Source organism: Aulostomus chinensis, chromosome 18 (genome assembly GCF_037954235.1).
Source record: "Aulostomus chinensis isolate RoL2024-O1b breed Wild chromosome 18, RoL_Achi_v1.0, whole genome shotgun sequence".
Classification (NCBI taxonomy): Eukaryota; Metazoa; Chordata; class Actinopteri; order Syngnathiformes; family Aulostomidae; genus Aulostomus; species Aulostomus chinensis.
The window spans coordinates 16,922,501-16,942,226 of record NC_141337.1 but is presented as its reverse complement, the minus strand read 5'-3'; the positions used below and the strand labels follow the sequence as shown (position 1 = coordinate 16,942,226).

The 19,726-nt window shown below is 43.2% G+C and overlaps 2 protein-coding genes across 2 annotated transcripts in view; both read left to right on the top strand.

The window, feature by feature from the left end:
• The window catches only part of myo15aa (myosin XVAa), a 46,894-nt gene extending 33,225 nt beyond the window's left edge, over positions 1–13,669 (top strand). The window contains exons 35-63 of the mRNA XM_086186314.1: positions 1,277–1,341; positions 1,795–1,932; positions 2,059–2,119; positions 2,268–2,412; positions 2,543–2,636; positions 2,763–2,880; positions 2,963–3,078; positions 3,231–3,290; positions 3,607–3,682; positions 3,829–3,944; positions 4,107–4,225; positions 5,281–5,422; positions 5,637–5,748; positions 6,747–6,949; positions 7,216–7,340; positions 7,472–7,535; positions 7,668–7,740; positions 8,885–8,958; positions 9,048–9,130; positions 9,217–9,347; positions 9,420–9,514; positions 9,662–9,739; positions 10,233–10,329; positions 10,439–10,599; positions 11,401–11,534; positions 11,809–11,942; positions 12,215–12,348; positions 12,761–12,901; positions 13,069–13,669. Of these exons, the coding sequence (XP_086042440.1) occupies positions 1,277–1,341; positions 1,795–1,932; positions 2,059–2,119; positions 2,268–2,412; positions 2,543–2,636; positions 2,763–2,880; positions 2,963–3,078; positions 3,231–3,290; positions 3,607–3,682; positions 3,829–3,944; positions 4,107–4,225; positions 5,281–5,422; positions 5,637–5,748; positions 6,747–6,949; positions 7,216–7,340; positions 7,472–7,535; positions 7,668–7,740; positions 8,885–8,958; positions 9,048–9,130; positions 9,217–9,347; positions 9,420–9,514; positions 9,662–9,739; positions 10,233–10,329; positions 10,439–10,599; positions 11,401–11,534; positions 11,809–11,942; positions 12,215–12,348; positions 12,761–12,901; positions 13,069–13,170 (3,191 nt within the window). The 3' untranslated portion in view covers positions 13,171–13,669. The remainder of the gene's footprint in view (positions 1–1,276; positions 1,342–1,794; positions 1,933–2,058; positions 2,120–2,267; positions 2,413–2,542; positions 2,637–2,762; positions 2,881–2,962; positions 3,079–3,230; positions 3,291–3,606; positions 3,683–3,828; positions 3,945–4,106; positions 4,226–5,280; positions 5,423–5,636; positions 5,749–6,746; positions 6,950–7,215; positions 7,341–7,471; positions 7,536–7,667; positions 7,741–8,884; positions 8,959–9,047; positions 9,131–9,216; positions 9,348–9,419; positions 9,515–9,661; positions 9,740–10,232; positions 10,330–10,438; positions 10,600–11,400; positions 11,535–11,808; positions 11,943–12,214; positions 12,349–12,760; positions 12,902–13,068) is intronic.
• A 1,284-nt stretch (positions 13,670–14,953) lies between these two features.
• Positions 14,954–19,726, top strand: part of llgl1 (LLGL scribble cell polarity complex component 1) — a 35,274-nt gene continuing 30,501 nt past the window's right edge. The window contains exons 1-2 of the mRNA XM_086186313.1: positions 14,954–15,308; positions 17,787–17,884. Coding sequence (XP_086042439.1) covers positions 15,228–15,308; positions 17,787–17,884 — 179 coding nt within the window. The 5' untranslated portion in view covers positions 14,954–15,227. The remainder of the gene's footprint in view (positions 15,309–17,786; positions 17,885–19,726) is intronic.

Sequence of the window (19,726 nt, the reverse complement as noted above, 5' to 3'; positions counted from 1 at the left end):
GCACTGCACTGCTTACACTACGTTGCTTTGTTTCTCCCTCGGAATTTTGTCCTTGGGATGCACAAGCTTCTGCCTCAGAGTATTGCTGGGCTTGAAATGTACTGGGATCTGGTGGGTGTTAAAGATCCTCCTGAGTTTCTCTGAGACTCCTGCCACATAGGGGATGACAATATTGTTTCTCTTCCTGTGGCCCTCGTCTTTCTTATCTGCCCTGGGCTTTCTAGCTGTTTTGATAAAAGCCCAGTTAGGATAACCACAAGTTTGAAGAGCAGAGTGAATGTGTTTGTGTTCCCTTAGTATGTTTTGCATTTCCTTTATGGGAAATTTTAATAACATCATGAATCCTCTAAATAATGTATGAATCTGTCACATCTGTCTTTCTTGGAGTCACTGAGAGAAAACCATTGTGTTTTGGGGGGAATAGCTGGGCTATTTTATTTATCTTACTGTTATGGTAATAATTGCAGCTATTTTGTAGTAAACTGACATATTGATGTAAACCCAGTTTCATATTAAGGAAAATCCTCTCACTACATTTCTATTTGGCTGTGTCAAAATTCGAATTTTATATTTTATCAGAAAATATATACGCCAATCTTTTAAATGCAAAAAACAAACTGTGGTTGGAGACAATGTCGCTCTTCCAAGTGTTGAGTTTCCTCCCCAATTGTCACTTCAACTTAGTGTATCAAATGAAATCCCTGGGATCACCACTGTTCCTACCTCTTTCCCTCAAGCTGTACCAGTGCTCCCAGTAGCAGGAGGGATGATACCACCCATCCCTACAATGCCAGTCCCGTCCCACCACCATCACCACGACCACTACCAACAGCAGCAGCAAGAGTACCACCAATACAACAGGCCTCAGCACCCCTACCATCAACAGACCTCCACCAGCCCTCCCACCACACGCGTAGCACCCAACCTGTTGTCCTCTCACACACCTACTGCTGCTGCACCTGCTCCTGATGCAGCGTCCCATGTCTCTGGTGCCCCTGGGGTGTCCTCACTCCCTGTACTTCCAGGTGTGCCTGTAATGACAGGTGTGCCAGGTACAATGAGTGGTTGTGCTTTTCTAAGCCTGCGTGGCCTGAAGGGTTTGGGCATGATGGAGTGACGTTTTTGCCGCTAAAATCAGGTGTTTGATGGTGATGTTCTGCTGTGGGGTCTATTTGAAGTGAAACATCGACCAGGTCCTTTGACGTGAACCATGTTTGCTTCTACCGGTTTAAACAACATTTCTCTGACTACGTGGTGTCTGTGTGTACTCGTGCAGGAGTGGAGCAGGCCGTTCTGACTCAGCAGCAGCAAGCCATCATCAACCAGCAAGCTATCATTCTGGTCTGTCGCACATCCTCCCTCTGAAAAACTCCCATGTAACAGCTGCTGTTGGTCTAACTTACATGATGATATATAAAACATTTTATGTCCGATTTAGGACATGAGAACACTGTTGCCACTATCAAGCCTGTTGAAAGGATTTATCTGCCAGCTGGTTAGCAGCCTATATTTTTTTTAGCTTTTTTCCATGTTGCTCTTAAAGGAAGGATAACAATCTCTGACTAAGGCGCTAAATTAAAACATAAAAACATAATCTAAAACGATTAACATTTTTGAATTATTCCCATATTCAAATGTTTTCTATAAACCATCATAAGAACAAGGCAGCATCAGTTGTTGTTAGCTCATATTAGCTAACATGAGAACGTCCCCTGCAGCATCCTTGATGTTGTATGAACTCTACTTAATATTATACCTCTAAATAAATGTATTTGTGTGGGTACCGTGTTGCAGGCCCAGCAGATGACCATGCAGGCCATTGCCATCCAGCAGCAGATGTTGTCCTCTTTTCCCCCCGCTGCCCCAGCCCCCCAGTCACCACCTTTTCAGCATCGCATACATTCGCAGCAGCACTCTCGCACACCGAGCCCTGTAAGTAAACACACACCTACAGAACACCATGCTCTTGTCATGGCGCCTGCCAACATATTGTTTGCATAGATCTAAAATATTATCTTGCAAATCAATGCAGCTGTGTTACTTCCTGAATCTCCTCAGACCAAAGAGAGAGAAGACTCACAGTACAAGCCGGGTCACGCTGCTTCTCAGAGGAAAATGAGTATGTGTGACAATCTCAGAGTGAAATAAATACTCTTTCTAAACATTATTGCAGTTGGTTTGGATGTTATCTAATTTAGGATTCATCAAACCCCTGATAAAAGGTTCTCGTCAACATTTGAATGATCTAAGATTACATTCAATTCCAGGTCCAACCCGTGGCCCCCTGACGGAGGATGTAGTCCGATCCAGTGTGAGTAACACAGAGCGCATTGAGCCCAGCCACGACATCAAAGACATCATCAAGCAGCACCAGCCTGCCAGCACAACTTCCTCCGGACCTGCCACACAAAGGTAACGCACTATAGCGCGCACACACACACCCACACACACACCCACACACACACCCACACACACTAACTCAACAGAATAATTCAAATAATAATCCAGAGAGTTTTCTTTTCATATTCTCATGTGTGTACAGGAAAGATGATGGAAAGATGTTTACGAAGAAGCCTGACCCTCATGACGAAGCCATGGAGATCCTTAAAGATCAAATGGCAAACCCACCTCAACCAGTGTGTCACCTTGCACACACACACACACACACACACACACACACACACACACACACACACACACACACACACACACACACACACACACACACAAGGAAATGACTTCTGACCTTTATTCTGTCTCAGTCTCAAAGGAAGCCACAGTTTTCACATCACAAAGAAACAGGGGTCAAGGTCGCTAAGACGACCAAGACGCGGCCTGCGGGACCAACTAGCTCAAACGCAAGCGCTGCCCCTCCTCCAGGTGAGCTCTACACAAGCTTTCTAAATCCTCAGGGGAATAAAATGGCAGGGACAGAAAATTGCAGGCTTTTGTGTGTTTCCAGTCTCCAGAGAGTTGCCAGTAGAGGAGGAGATTATACAGACTCAACTCCACAGCAGCACTCGTGATGAGTATTACACCTATACCAATGTCACATGGAAACTCTTCTTGAGGAAAGAGGTATACACACACACACACACACACACACACACACACACACACACACACACACACACACACACACACACACTGCACACTTCACGCAGATGTATCTTCTTCATAAATATTCTAACACATAACTTAGAAATTCTCACTGTCTTTTCTTTTTCCAGGTGTTTTATCCTAAAGAGACGCTGAACAATCCGCTGGTTCTGGACCTGACCTTCAGACAGGTTGATTTATTTATTCATTCCTATTTGTATTTCTTCTGCTTTTATGTCATTGACATTAAATTTCTTTCAAAATATTTAAACTGAGTTTTTTTTTTTAATTCTAATGGAGGCCTCAGATTGTATTAAACCATCTAAATTATGGTTATTGTGTCATAAAGTAATGATTTATGTGTAAAGTACAACATGATGACATAAAGGTATTTTAAATGATCTTTATTATGAAATAATTTACTAAATATTCTTTTACGTTATAGTTTATAATGATTCAGATTAGCGATAAATAGCTAAAATTCCTGCATGTACATTTGATCTGCAGGTTGTACACGACACCTTCTCGGAGGCCTGCATCCGTATCACCCAGGAGGAGAGACAGAAGATGAAAACTCTGTTTGGTATGAAAAAGCTAACACACATTCACAAGATACACCGAGTGAAATTATAGGTCATGATCAATATAGTAGAGTTCCCTACATTCATTTGGGAGTTGTTGTTTTTTTTAAACACCGTTCATAAAGTTGCTTCATACTCTTTTGTATAGTGGAGAACATGGTGGATCAGGTTTCAGGAACTCACGATGAGAACGTGAAGAAGAAAGTTGTTGCCATGGCGAGGGACTCGTGGGAGATCTACTTCTCACGCCTTTTCCCAGCTTCTGTGAGTTATTTTGTCTGTCATGGAGAATTATTGATATATTCTTTTGGCAGTTTTCATGCTGGTATACTGTATTGTGTGTGTGTGTGTGTGTGTGTGTGTGTGTGTGTGTGTGTGTGTGTGTGTGTGTGTGTGTGTGTGCGTGTGTGTGTGTGTGTGTTCCAGGGCAGTGTGGGGACAGGAGTGCAAGTGTTGTCTGTGTCTCATAAAGGCATCAAGCTGCTGAAGATGGTGAGGAGCAGCTCCAACGCTCCAGATTACTTCAGAGTGCTGAGGCCTTACAGGTGAGTCTCATCGGTGGAGGAGGAACATGGACAAGTGTTGTCAAGTTAACACAAGGCCACTGCAAAACATTCTAGGTCTATGTTTCTGCAAAGTGTGCTTGTCACAGTGACACTGAACTCAGACCGCCATCTTTTTTGTGCTGCAGTTAAAGAAATTCCCTCATTTGTTCTTGAGATTTTGTCGCCATGTGAGGTAACAGTTATCTTGACATTTTGACCCCTGACCACTAAATACATTTCTATTCATCCTCAAATCCGAGTGGACATTTCAGACAAAGACAAAGTAATTCCTTTTAGGTCTTTCTGAGATATCATTTTCGTTGCAGGAACCTTTACATTTGACCATCAAAATCTTTTTTTTACATTTACCTGTAAGTCCCAGTGGATATTTGTGCCAAACTTGGAAAAACTCCCTCTAGATTTTGTGTTAATGTGTGATAATGTGACCATCACATTAACAAGAATAGGTCAAACATATAAATAAACCCGAATTATAATCTAGACGCCTCCAGACAATATTCATTAATCTCTCCCTTAAATAAAATGCCATAAATTATCAAGTCGGGCTGCACGGTGGTGCAGTGGTCAGCACTGTGGCCTCACAGCAAGAAGGTTCCGGGCCCGAGTCCTGGCTCCAGCACAGGGTCTTTCTGTGTGGAGTCTCCATGTTCTCCCTGTTCCTGTGTGGGTTCTCTCTGGTACTCCAGCTTCCTCCCACAGTCCAAAGACATCAAGAGGGGACGAGGCTGATTGATACTCTAAATTGACCGTAGGTGTGACTGTGAGTGTGAATGGTTGTCTGTCTCTATGTGTTGGTCCTGTGATGGACTGGTGACCTGTCCAGGGTGAACCCTGCCTCTCACCCGTTGACGCTGGGATAGACTCCAGCCCCCTCGCAGCCCTTAATGTGTAGGAATAAGCGGAAGACAATGGATGGATCAAGTCATTCAACATTTACAACATCCACTAGTGCTTTAGCGATTTGACCGTAGACCCCTCTTCTCCTGTTGAACTTTATGTTGACTTCCTGCTGTTCCATTTTGCTTCCTGCGCAGCTACTCGGACATCCTGTTCTTGTCAATTCCATCCAAAAACATGCTGGAGTTCAACCTGATCAATGAGAAGCTGATTCTGTTCTCCGCCAAAGCCCCACAGGTCAAAACCATGATCGACCACTTCCTCACAGAGCTCAAGAAGGTCAGAGGGCTGTTGTGTGAGCATGTGTTGTCGGTTGGCTGGAGCGTGATTCCTTTGATGTTTTGCGCTCCGACTCATTTCTCTCATTATTTGAAGATAAACACACAAGCAAGATATGAGTTTAAATTCACAATCATACAGACACAATGGAATGAGAAGTGCCCCGCAGCAGCCTCTGTAGCACGTCAGTGTCAACACTCCATGTCTCCGTCAGGACTCAGAGTACGTGGTGGCAGTCAGGAACTATATCACTGAGGACAGGACGCTGCTCAGCTTCCATAAGGGAGACATCATCAGACTGCAGCACACTGATGGGCTTGAGGCCGGTGAGACACACACTCACAGCATACACACACATAATCACTGATACAGAGAGATCCCAGTCAACTTACCTCTGTGAGCCATGAGTGTGTCTTTGCTTCATGTCCATCAATGTGTGTGTGGATGTGTCCACGTGATTGTGTATGTGTGTTCAGGCAAATATTATGGCTGCATCGTGAAGAAGAAGGTCATGCTTCTGGAGGAACTAAAAAGAGACACCCCTGAGTTTGGTGGGTTTGACAGGGCCCTGCAGCCTGGTGGGACCTGCTGTGTGTGTGTGTGTGTGTGTGTGTGTGTGTGTGTGTGTGTGTGTGTGTGTCTGTGTGTGTGTGTCTGTGTGTGGGTTTTTTTGTGTTTTTTTTTTATTTACCTTTTTGTCAGTTGGTTTATATATGAAATTCACAATAAAATAAATATAACGGGACACAACATGTGAGTATATACACTGGTTCCAGTCTATAACATCATGCTAATATACAGAAGTAAGTCAGAGAATATTGAAACTAGAAATACTGCATGACAGTTGTTTACCACTTCCTGTCACGGTGACATTGAACTTTCACCACCAAAATCTTTTCAGGTCATCTTTGAGTCCCAGTGGACGTTTGCACTAGGATTTTCCTGAGTCGTTGCTTTCATGTGAGGTGACCTATGACCACTAATTTGAGGAAGCTCCCTCGAGGCATTCCAGTTACCAGACAGTGACCTTAATCATTGACCTTTGACCGCCAAATTTTTTCTGTTCATTTTTGAGTCCTAGTGAATGTCTGTGCTAAGTTTGAAGAAATTTTCTAAGGCCATTCCTGAGATATATTTATGAGAACGGGACAAATCCATCCGGAGTAGACAGTGGCTCTTGTCGAGGCATTAAAAACACATGAAGACAGATTTCAGATTACTTCTGCTTGCTGTGTTGTGTTTGAAGTGTTGATGCGTGTAATGTGTTTGTAAAATGAACAAATGAGTGAGTGCTTTGTTTATTTGTTTGTGTGCATGTGTACAGGCTGGCGGTTTGGGGCTGTGTATGGAAAGTCAGGAGTGTTTCCCTGTGAGTATGTCCGACCAGTGGCCGCTCCAGACTTCCTGGTTCTCCCTGCTGAGCGGGTGGAGCCCCGTGACAGACAGGGAAGAGTTGCTGCCTCGGCTGCGGTTGCCGTAGCGTTGGGCTCAGCCGTAGCTGCCTATGAGCTTGACCGCTCCACGGAGGTACAGACTAGTAACCCACATTAGAACTAAACTGTTGCCAAAAAGGAAAGCTAAAGCCTACTTTTTGCTTTTAAACAGTAGAATCTGATTTGGACACCAGTCAGCATGAATAAAGCCCCACATTTATGGAATCGCTCTCTGTTTGTACAATAAACCTTAAACTGTTTTGGTTTGCAGAAATAGAAATATTACCCAGATAATGATATTGTTGCTGTTTTTTTTAAGCTGCACGGCTGTATAACTTATTTTTGCTGTGTGTGTATCAGGTAGTGAAGGAAATGTATGCAGAGAGACCAAATGCTGACCTGGATGATCTGCCTCTGCATGGCGGCCAGTACCACATGGTTGAGTTTGCCAAGAAGTACTTCAGAGAGGCCCAGAGGAACAGGAGGTAACACCAGCGCTCTTCACACAGGCGGTCTAAAGCTCCTCAAACTGGTTTTCACAGCGGCAAAGCAAATGAACATGCATCCACTCGTGCTGACACACGTTCACAACTGCCTCCTGTATTTTCCCCCTCAGTGATCAGAAAGCCAAAAAGGGGAAAGAGGGCAGGAGCCCGATTGACATGATAAAATTCTCCAAGGTAAAAACAAAATTGTGAGACAATTTGAAACATTGCTTATCTTCGTTTTCCCAGTGTACTGTGCTACTTCACTAACCTGTTAGATGATAACGCAACATGTCAGCTATTTCCTCTGTGTCCTCTATTTGTCAGTCTCCCCTCCAGGAGTCGCTGATCGACTTCTCCGATAGTGGGATGAACAGAGTGGCTGCTGACATCTTCGTAGGTGAGAGGAGCAGCTAAACAAGGGGAAGAGGCAAACTGCTACAGTTAATAGCACATTAGCAATTGTTGTCTGCATGGATATTTTGGTATTTATGGAAATAAATGAAGTTTTGCAGATGAAAATCTCAGACACTAATATACTGTAGCTCCTTCCTTGGACAAGCTCCCCCCCTGGTCCTTGATTGTAGTTAGCACTTACTTTGCCTCCCTATACACATACAGTATATCTGTGTCTGTGGATTCTGAACGGTGTGCTTGGAATGCTAACCCATGCACATGGATTTATGAACTGTATGCAATGATCAACAATCTATACCCATGTTATCTACAGCCAATTAATGAATTACACAATAAATTGAAATATCTAAAATAAAACAAAATTTTGGTAGATCTGATTTATTTGGCTGATCTGGTACTCCAGCTTCCTCCCACAGTCCAAAGACATCAAGAGGGGACGAGGCTGATTGATACTCTAAATTGACCGTAGGTGTGACTGTGAGTGTGAATGGTTGTCTGTCTCTATGTGTTGGTCCTGTGATGGACTGGTGACCTGTCCAGGGTGAACCCTGCCTCTCCCCCGTTGACACTGGGATAGGCTCCAGCCCTCCTGCGACCCTTAACAGGATAAATGGTAGAAAATGGATGGATTTTGACTCTAAACAAACTTATTTCTCTCTCCATTGGCATAAACCAACATCTTAGAATGGGGAAACAATCTATAAATGATTGTTTTTTCTGTATGTTGGAATGCCTCCCAGAATTTGCCCCTTCATTAGAATCAATGTGCACAGTTGCAAGTGTGAATGCGTTTGTAGTGAAGTGGTGGTGAGGACAGGCTGGTTTGAGTTTTAATTACCACATTCTTAAAGCCACAGTACGAAGTTTTTTTCCTCTGCTGACAGAAGTGGCAGTTACAGGATTCATTCCGTCAACTACTGCTCTATTGTAATATTTTTTGAAAAATTAAGAAAAAAACAACAGGGTTTTTAAACTACCAGCTGTAAAATTCAGTTTCCAAAAACTATTGGATGTTGCCAAAGTGAGTAGAAAAGGTGTTTCATATTCTGTTTCTGACAAGCATTCAGCTGAATGCTTTAGTTTCAGTTATTAATTTGTGTCCATGTGCCCATATTCTTTTTGTCCAGCCATAATGAAGTTCATGGGGGACTTCCCACCGAAAGGTCAGACTGAGCAGGACTTTGTCACCACTATACTGAAGGTACTTTTATCATAATCTGGCGTGTGTATCTGTCATGTGTATCTGTACATCTTATTCTGTTTTATCATGCGTGGTAACTTCAATTTTAGTTAAGTGCTGATCACGGCCTGATGAAGGATGAAGCCTATTGCCAGGTGATGAAGCAAGTCACTGCTAACACCAGCTCCAAACCGTAAGAATCCTACCCCTGACAGGTTCTGAGGAGTTGATACTAAAACAGTCCATGAAGAGGCTTTAATGTGAGAGTGTTTTGTGCAGAGACAGTTGCCAGAGAGGCTGGAGGCTGCTGTACATCCTGACAGCTTTCCATCGTTGCTCTGATGTCATGAAGCCATTCCTGTTAACGTTCCTGCAGGACGCCTGTGCCAGCGCTGGGTTACAGTACCAAGGTAAGATAGTCTGTCTTTTCATCCACCCATCTGTTGATTCTTAGCACTCTAAGTTGTGCTTCAAACCAACAGGTATGGCCAAGGCATGTGAGCAGAATCTGAGGAGGACTTTTCAATATGGAGGACGTGCGCAATATCCCAACAGCATGGAGCTGAAAGCGATGTTGGTTAGTCTCATGTCTTCATCCCTTTAACTTCTGGCTGATTATTGTATTGTATTATATTTAGTGTGTGTCTGTGTAGTCACTTCTTATCAGATTTCAGTAAATGCTGTACGTTCCTCAACTGCTCCTTCTGATTGGTTATGGTTGCAGGCTGGGCGGAGCTCCAAGAGGCAGCTGTTCCTCCTACCAGGTGGGATGGAGAGGCACTTGAAAATCAAGACATGCTCTGTGAGTGGCGAGCACACACACACACACACACACACACACACACACACATACACACAGACATACACTTCATTTTAAAGTACTTCTGAAGAATTTTCATTTTTCACAACTTTTAAGCTGGAGTGAGACCTTCGATCAGCGACTGGATCAGAGACTCAGGCACAAAAAGTTACCTAATATTACCTCAACACCCGGCTGCGACAGCTGCCAGGGAAGTCATAGAGCTGAAGCAAAAACTTTAATGCTTCACAAGATCCAAAAGACTGAGACACACTTGGACACCATTATCATTTGGGATGTTTACATAGACTTGCAGTCATTTCCTGCAGACTTACCTCACCACTAGTTGCCTAACCAAAACCCAAAACCACAGACCCAGAAATTAGCATTTTACCAGTTAGGGAGTCTGCTTTTGTCCCCTTAACTGGTCCAGAATCCGGTATTTGTCATTAAAGAGAGCGTCTGATTAGTGCGAGTGTATTTATGACCCCCTCAGGTTGCTCTGGATGTCATTGAGGAGCTTTGCTATGAGATGGGGCTGCACAGGGAAGAGGCACTGGATGAATATGCTGTCTTTTTGGTAACACACAGAGGTAATAAGCTTGTCACCATGAAGATCAAAATTCAAACAATTTCCCCCAGATCCAGCATTTCATATTCTAACACATCTATAGTAAATTGAGTCACTGTGTTTCTCTGCAGGCCAGAATGTGCGTCCCCTAAACAAGCGTGAGTACATCCTGGACATCGCTACAGAGGCAGAGACAGTGGATGCCAACTACAGTCTGTGGTTCCGAAGAGTCATATGGAGTCTGGCTCTGAAACTGGACAATGAGCTTTATGTTACAATGCACTATAACCAGGTAGAGATTAGCTGTGTGACACAAAGGAATGCTAATTCATGGAGTTCTAAGCTGTTATTCGACCAAGCAGTTAAAGGCATGAGCCACTAGGGATCTCAACAAAGAACTACTTTTCCTTCGGGTCTATTTTCTGTTGGTATTCACACTGCCAGTGGGAACGATCAAGTGATGTAATCTAGCCGGCAGCTGCCGTTAATGAGTGTGGCGACTTGGCTCAGAGGTAGAGTGGTTGTTTAATACCCAAAAGGTTGCTGTCTCGATCCCCACAGACTGTCAATGTATCCTTGAGCAACAAACCGAACACCCAAAAAATCCTGATGAGCTGAGGATGGCAGCATCCTCCATCTACACGTAAATGAAGCAACTCTATAAAGTGCTTTGAGCACCACTAAGGTAGAAAGGTGCTACATTAACAATGTCCATTTAACCGCTGCTAATTACACAGCTTTTTTAAATGGTAGTTAAAACACACTTCGGTTAGTCATGGTTCCTATTGTGCTGAGAAGGTTGGAGCTAAAAAAGTTCCTCAAAAAGGGGTTCCGACCCTTGTAAGTGGTTACTAAGCTGAATGGTTAAAAATTAGGTACTTCCTCCAACAGTTATAGCAACTGTGAAAAAGTCCGAAGGTGCCAAGAAATTTCGACTCAAGTTCTTACTGATGGGGCTGCTGGTTTTTGCTGTATATGTATGATGCCATTCAATCTGGTGTATTACAGCAGCCTTGCGTCACCTAGCATGGTATAACAATGTATCTGTACAGTATAATAACCAACTGAATATTAACGTGTGTATCTGTACAAGGTGTTGCCAGACTACTTGAAGGCCTTGCTGAGTGTGGTTCCCCAGGGTAAAGCCAGCGAGCAGCACCTGCAGCAGATCGCCAGACTGGCTGCCCTCCAGCATCGTGCCAAAGACACCATCTATCTGCCCACCATGTAAATTCACACAGATGTACACATGCAGCGTTCACACCATGGATGACTTACTGATATATTTTTGTACTGTAAGAAAACACTCACATACTGCACAATCAACAACTTATAATTATCAAAATTACAAAGGGGAGCTATCGTCACTATGACTCATGACATGTGTGTACATGCATTTATGCACACACAGAATATTTGGCAGCTTATATAGAAAACACCAGCATTTTCGTAAACAGTTCTTCCTCTGAGGTTTACTGGTTTGCTTTGTGTGTGTGTTTAGACGTGAGTTGCAGGAGTGTGTGCCCCCACAGTTCTACAGTAAGCAGGGTCCACAGCAGTGGTTGAACATGGCAACCCAACACATGCAGCAGGTCCAACCGTTGAACCCCCACCAGGCCCGTGCACAGTTCCTCGGTGAGTCTGTGAGTGGATATGGAACAGTAGCCTCCACACGTATCTCATATTATCATTAATTTTACATAATTAATGGAGTAGTAACTTTATTCTCTCTAGGGAAAATGCTCATAAACAGAAAAAGAGATACATTTAAATCCCTAGTTGCTTTTTTAGGTTTTAGCAAAGCTGGTTTTCTTGAAAGAATTTCAAGAAAAGGTGAATAGGACATAAATTGTTCAAAGTGACATACTTGTCAGGTCACTAGTGAGCCTTTGTGCCTCTTCCCCCAGGTCTGGTCAGTGCCTTCCCCATGTTCGGCTCATCATTCTTCTACATCCAGAGTTCTAGCTCAGCCTCCATCCAAGCCCCGTGTATCCTGGCTGTGAATCTGAACGGATTGCACTTCCTCAACAAGGATACACACGTACGCCACAAACACACGATGTTCACTCAAAAACACACCCCAGTTGTTTTTGCGTCATATGCCATGACCACCTAGCAAAACATTGTCGTGGGGGGTGTTGCAGTGTGAGAACTGGGCTCATTTTAGTCAATTTTAATTTAAAAACAAACTTTTGCAAGAGTTGGATTATTACAAAAGGAAGATTCTGGCTCCCCCTGCTGGCTGCGGTGTTGCTGTTCACCAGGTCATTGTAAACCACAACCTCAAAAGACAAAATATAAAAAAAAACCTTTCTTACATAATTTATATTTTCTTTTATGTGTGTGACTTTTAATATCTCTCCACATCAGTCAGTCTGTTTGCGTTTGTACGGTTATTCTTGTCTATTTGTGCGCAGATTCGTGTGTGAACATATTTTTGTGTGTGTGATTAGGAGGCCATGGTGCGTTTTCCTCTGAAGGAGGTCCAGTCAACTCGCACCCAGAGACCCACGTCAGGCTCCAGTTATCCCTACGTGGAGGTCATGATTGGAGACTTGCTCGACCAGCGCATCACACAACTGCAGCTGGAGCAGGTGTGTGTGTGTGTGTGTGTGTGTTTGTGTAATTATTTGTGCATGTCACTTGTCCTAAGTGCTTAAAGTGTTTTTACGTGTTTGTGTGTGTGTGTGTGTGTGTGTGTGTGTGTATGTGTGTGTGTGTGTGTGTGTGTGTGTGTGTGTGTGTGTGTGTGTGTTTACAGGGCCTAGAGCTGTGTCGAGTCATTGCCATGCACATGGAGAACATGTTGTCTGTCCGGGAAAAGCGACTCACCTTGCCACCGAGTGAAATCACACTTCTGTAGAACAAACGGGAACCCACACAGGACTTATACATGCACTATGTCTACCTCTGTTTTAAAAATAAGATATTTTTCATATGATAAGTAATATGTCTATAATATGTAATGAAGATTTTGCTGACATAATTTGTTGAAGCGTTCTTGCTTCTGTACTTTTATCACAGTCTCATTCAGTGTGTATCAGTGACAAGTTTTACCCACCTAAAACACTTAAATACCCACAAATAATCAGTTTCGATTAAAAAAAACACTGAAAATTGCATGTTAAAATCAGAGCTGTGTATTTTTTTTCCCTAAAGACACAAAAAAGTTGCTGAGTAATAAAATATTTCAGCTCTTTATTTTGTACTTGATATACACATCACGCAAAGCAGAAATGCCCGTGTAGTTCACTCAGTGATACTCATGTACATTATCTTGTATTTTAAAACACTTTCACAGACACCATCCATCCATCCATCCATTTTCTATCCTGTTTATCCATTAAGGGTTTTGTGTGTGTGTGTGTGTGTGTGTGTGGGGGGGGGGCTGCAGCCTATCCCAGCTGACATTCGGGAGGTGGGGTTCAGCCTGGAGAGGTCGCAGTCTGTCACAGGGTCACACAGACACGCACAGTGAAATACCTGCATGTGATGCATATTTGGTGAAACCCAGAGTCCTCCTTATATCTGTTTAACCCAGAGCTGAGAAAGATCCCGTGTTGCCACTGCTGATTTGTAGATGGATTAAGACTTGTTGAACGGTGAACTCCTGCTTCTGAAGAACTGTATAATTTGATAAGTCAGTTGCTCCGTGGGCAGCGCTGTGGTCTTGTGCTGAACACGGATTCTGTTGTAGTTGCTGCCAACAATTGTTTCGTGGGAAAACAAAAAAAAAGTCATTTTTCACAAATGAAGTGAGCTCCAAACACACTTTCAAACCTCACTTTAATAGATGTGGTTGCTCGTGGTTTGATGTAATGTATCATTTTTCACTAAGGTTTGGGCCTATGTGCAAGAGTAGACCACAGGAGCCGTCTATGTGAACATGTTCAATATTTTTCTTCTTGAGTTGCATTATCATTTACAATGAAAACAGGAGAAGACAGACATGGGAACCAGCCACATCCTTGCCATCAAATTAAAGGAAAGACAACAGAGGATTTGGGGATGCACATTTTGAAATTTGCACTTAGTAAATGTATTATTTATATAAACCTTCATTGATTGTAAATAGCTATGGTGTATAAAAAAAAGCATGTGAATAATGTAAATTAAAGTTTGTAGTATAAAGTCTGGTGTGAAAATTTGATTTTTAACTTAATATACAATACAATGGAACAATATATGGTGGTCCTGTTCCTCCTCTGATTGTTTTTTGTTTAATTGTTTATTTTATTTAAAGTTACATAGAATGAACCTACTCTTAACTGTGTGACTTTTTAAAAGTGTTTCTTGCTACAGGAAATGGTATTCAGAAACACTTTCAGTTCAGTCCAAACTGAGGGAGACCCATTGATAAGCCTTTTGCTATACCTAGCGTATTTCTTTACATTTATTTATTTACATCTAATTAAATGAAATACCGGAAAGTAACGCTGAAGAAAAACAAAGCCTACAAAAATATATATTAGCAACAACCCGGTTGGCCACTAAAAGATAGTTGTTCGATTTAACAAACTCGCCGTTTCCACGCTTCCGTTGATGCATGTAATGCAGACGGACGGTCGGTGCGTCCTGTGCTACAAATCGAACATCCCCCTCCAGAGCGATTGGCTGTGTGGGCATTTCAGGGTAATTGCCCACCAAATTCTTCGCTCTCATTGGTTGACAACAATGGGGTCCGTGTGAACCGGGAAGCGAGGGGGGCTGTAGTCAAACCATCTCCGTCCTAAACATCATCAGAAGGCAGAGGAGGAGGGAGGAGAGTCGCAGTAACAGCCCCAAGCCCCGCGCTCACACTGTATGGGCTAGTAAGCTAGCTTAGCATCGTCGGACTGCGCCGCACCGCCTCTCTTGCCGCCGACAACCAGGGTGCTCTCTGTTCCCCAGAGTCCTGGCCCCTTTTGTCCCGGCTTCAAGATGATGAAGTTTAGGTTTCGTCGGCAGGGCACGGACCCGCAGAGAGAGAAGATAAAACAGGAGCTTTTCGCCTTCAACAAGGTAAAGTAACGGGACGGAGGGAGAGTGGGGTTCCTCCTCTACTCTCCTCCTCTGCTGCTTCACTAAACTACTGCTCTGTTTCTTCAACATTTCGGGGACCAGCTCCGGAAGCTGTATGTAGAGATTTTTCTCTCCTTCTCTGTATCTTACATGCTTTACAGTTAGAAAAGGCAAATTAGCCGTAAACAGCTGTGATGGGTTGTGCAGGCTGGAGCTTTGTTGATAACTTAGGAGGTTTCACGGCGTGTTAACTGGCTCCCACCCAGAGGCCCGCGTTCATCTCCGCAGCCCCGTAGGACTCCACCAACAGCTGAGTGTGTCAGTGATTAGGATTAGGGTTAAATTGTATTACATCAGTTTGGCGACTCACAGTTGATATGATCACATCTCCATGTGTGTGTGTGTGTGTGTGTGTGTGTGGGGGGGGGGGGGGGGCATGCTTAGATCAGTGCCAGTAGAGGCAACAACAACTCTGTAATGCAGAGATTTCATTCTTTTGCTGCTGTTGTGACCTCAACTCTCTGTTTCAAGTTTTGTTGGTGAAACCATGAGTTTCATGTTTCTACTCTGACATCACACCACAGACATAAAACAGTCCATGTGTCTATCAGTCAGCCTTCCACTGCTGGCCAGATCTATTTAAGAGTTCCTGGCTTGAACACATTTCAGACCCACTTTTAGTCAGCTGCGCGTTGTAAGCTTCCAATGTCTGGAAGCAGTAGTGCCTCTTTGTCAGGTGTGTGGATCATATTGATTATTGTGCAGCTCAAGTATCAGATGTAACTTGATCACCACTTTTATAAACTATACTCTGCTTTAGCTCTGCCGCAGCCTTGAACTCAGGTTAGGTGAGCACACCCTGTCAAAAGTAGAGCAGAGTGTTCCAGAGAGCAGGCTTTGGCTAAGTTTTTGACATTGAAAGCTACAATTCATCACACACAGTAGACGAGCTGACCAGCTGCACCCATGTCAGTTGTAAAATTTTGAGATTATACGCAAAATTGCGAATTGCAGAGTGCCGCATGTTTTAGTTTTCTTAGTTTAGTCATAATTGACCTCAAATAAAGAGATGTCACGCACTGTAAAGGATCTTTGTGCGATTAGTTGCGTTAGGTGGGTGTGATTAAAAGGTTTTAAAGTACATGTCTTAAACTTGAAGCTATGCATCTGACAGGTGCTGTGGCCACAGTTCGTTGACTTTTAATCGAAATTGCAAAATGGCCTACTTCAATTTTCAAATCACAGGAGGGTAAAGTATGTTTAAGGTTACTTATGTGTCAAAATAGCATTTTGAACTAATTAATGTGGCGCTGCAGAGACATCCTGCCTACTGGGTTCAGAAAACATCTTTGTTTGATACAGATCCCCTCAAAAAGTGAGAAAAGTGATGTAAAAATTAACATTTCCTCTGAAATCGTAATTCCGAATAATTAGAATAAGAATAATTGCAATTGGATATTGTGTTTCAGAATTCATCCTTAGTGAAACTACATACAATTGAGACAAAAGCATGGATGAATACAGCAAAGTATTTGTTCCAAATTGTGCCTGAAAAGAGGAAATGATGCATCTGGCACCGGATCAGCATTATAAGTGTTAGAAGTAGCTTATATGATGTAGCAAAATGTGCACATTTTGCAACTTTTATATTAATTCATCCATCCAACATGTGGATAAATGTGATCAATGATGTAAAACAGGTTGGACTTTGTGTTGTGTAAAAGTTGTGAAATCACATTGGTTGAATAATGTCAGAAGTCTTCAGAATGTCCGTTGCACTGTGACCGCGCACACACACACACACACACACACACACACACACACACACACACACACACACACACACACACACACACACACTCACACACTTGTTTTTAAGGTCTGGCACCAGCTGCTACAACTATCCCAGAGGTGGTCTCTCAACAGGAGTGTTACTTTGATGTGACTTTAGCACTTAAAAGAAACACACGTGTAGAGGTTAATGTCTAACCTGATTCCCAGTGCGAGTCATCTCTAAATGTCTTGGTCACAGAGGCTGGTCAGGGGTCTGGGGCTGAAAAACGTAAAAGTCCCAGTGGAAGCGTTAAACCCAGGTTTGGGCATCTTCTTACAGCTTTTTTCCTCTGCCGTTCTAAATGCTTTCCCAGCTGCCTCGCCGTCTCCGACGGGAGGGAAAGCTGTGAATTTATGTTAATCCATTTAATAAGGTCAGCAGAGCAACTCTGCTGCCATCACTGCTTTTTAAGAACTTTCCTCTAACTTTATGAAGACAGTCCTCCCAGTAAGGCGCCTCACTGTCCATTTACTCTTAGGATAAACACACACACACACACACACACACACACACACACACACACACACACACACACACACACACACAGGCATGGCATGATGAATTTCAGGGAAAGATGTCAGAAGAGTAAATCTTGGTGTTCTCGTTGTCATTGGTTAATCTGTTTGTTCCACTCTCTCTCACAGACTGTGGAGCATGGCTTCCCACATCAGCCCAGTGCTTTGGCCTATGACCCCAAGCTGCAACTCATGGCCATTGGTACCAAGTCAGGAGCTGTCAAAGTGTATCCTTTTATCACGGTTTTATCACGGTTTTATCCGGTTTTATCGGTTGCAGCAAGGTAGGAATTCCAGTTCTCAATGTTCGGTAGTCAGTATCACATTTGTACATGACGTGTAGTGAAGAACTCACATTGACAAGAAGTAAAAGCTTATCAGCCACTCCTTTGCAGCACCGGCTGTAGAATTCTATGCCATTTTGGACTGAAGAACTTACGACACAAATGGGCAAATACCCACTCAAGGAACTTTTGACTGCGCACATTCCTCTTGGTCACCTTGTTTGTCGTTCTGATTCTGACTTCATTCTCGGTTGTTTCCATTGACGTATTCCGTCCAAATTGGAGGCAGCGCTGTTGTCGAAAATGCAGGAGAGTTTCCCCATCTAAGATATTGCATATATAAACCCAAGATAAACCCATAAGGTAAAACATGGGACAAGGTTTGTTGCATACATTTTTTTATGTGAGAAAGGGTGGAACGACCATGTATCATCAGCAGCAGCAGCAGTTGTAGTAATAGTTGTAGTCGTAGTAGACAATGTGATCCTCTCCACTGTGTAGTTGAAGTACTTTCACCACAGTCTGAGATTGCTGCAGTTAACTACGTAGAATATTTTCTCAGCAAATAGAAGCTTCCTCCAGAGCAATGAATCGATAAATAATCAATTTAACAATGACAAAATTACTGTGTGCTATTTGCCAAGACTGGCATAAATAGGCAACACGCAGTCGGTCCCATTACACACCACTCTGATGCGTTCGATCTGTTATCGCTTCATGGTGGCTAACATGGCGGTCATGATGGCCTACACTGCTGAAGGTAGTGTTACATGGCTTTATGCCTATGGTCCTCTCAACAGAGGAAAAGTCTCTCCTTTCTGCTTGCTTGTTTTTGCATGTTTCCCTCGCGTGTGTCATGTACGTCCCACGTATTTGTGAGTGTGAGAACATTGTAAACAGGATTGATCAACACAAACAAGCCAATCTTTGCCTGTCTAGCAGCAGTGTAGGGTTATTTGTCAGTATGCAGACATTTATGAGCGTGTGGGAAGAGAAGCTGTGTGTGTGTGTGTATTGATGTTGTGTGCATTAGACTGGAGAATCAACTCTTTGACATGCAGCGTTCAGGGACAGACGGGTGGGGGGGGGGGTGAAGAGTGTAGAGAGAAAGGCTGGTGGTACCAGGCACTTTTACTCCAGACAGAGGGAGATGGAGATAAACGGAGGCCATGAATACAAGGGAGTGTGGAAGAGATGGAGGGGGAGGTAACACAACTCCACTACACAGCTACACCTACCAAATGACTGATAGCCAGAGCAACTCCCAGACAAGTCAGCCTGGCTCGTAACAGCTGCCGCTGGAATTTCTGGAAAGTTGCTGTAGGCTGCTGAGTGCTGCAGAGTCAAGAAATCGACATGCTTTGTCTGGGAATATCTGGATGTGTTACAGAAAAGTCTCTTTAAAGGAATATAACAGAATCCACTCTTTAGTCACATTTCAGCAGTGGTTCCCAACCCGGGGTGGGGACCTACCAAAAGACCACAATGTACCAGTTGGGTTGACATTAAAGGCATAAAAAAACCCAACTAAAATTATATTTCTTGTTTGTTTGATTTTTTTTTTACCATTTTAAAATTCCCAGAAAACAAAAGTCACAGTGCTAATTCACGTGTGTCCTACAAAATCATGATGCTAGGAATCAACTTTTTTGTAGAATTTGATTGGCTTTTACACCAGCCAATAGTAGCGAATGTGCATCATTGACATTTCTCAATATGTACACCTGTGGGGCTTTTTTTTCTCCTTTTTTTTTTGCCACAGCGCATCATGTGTCCAAAGGGGGA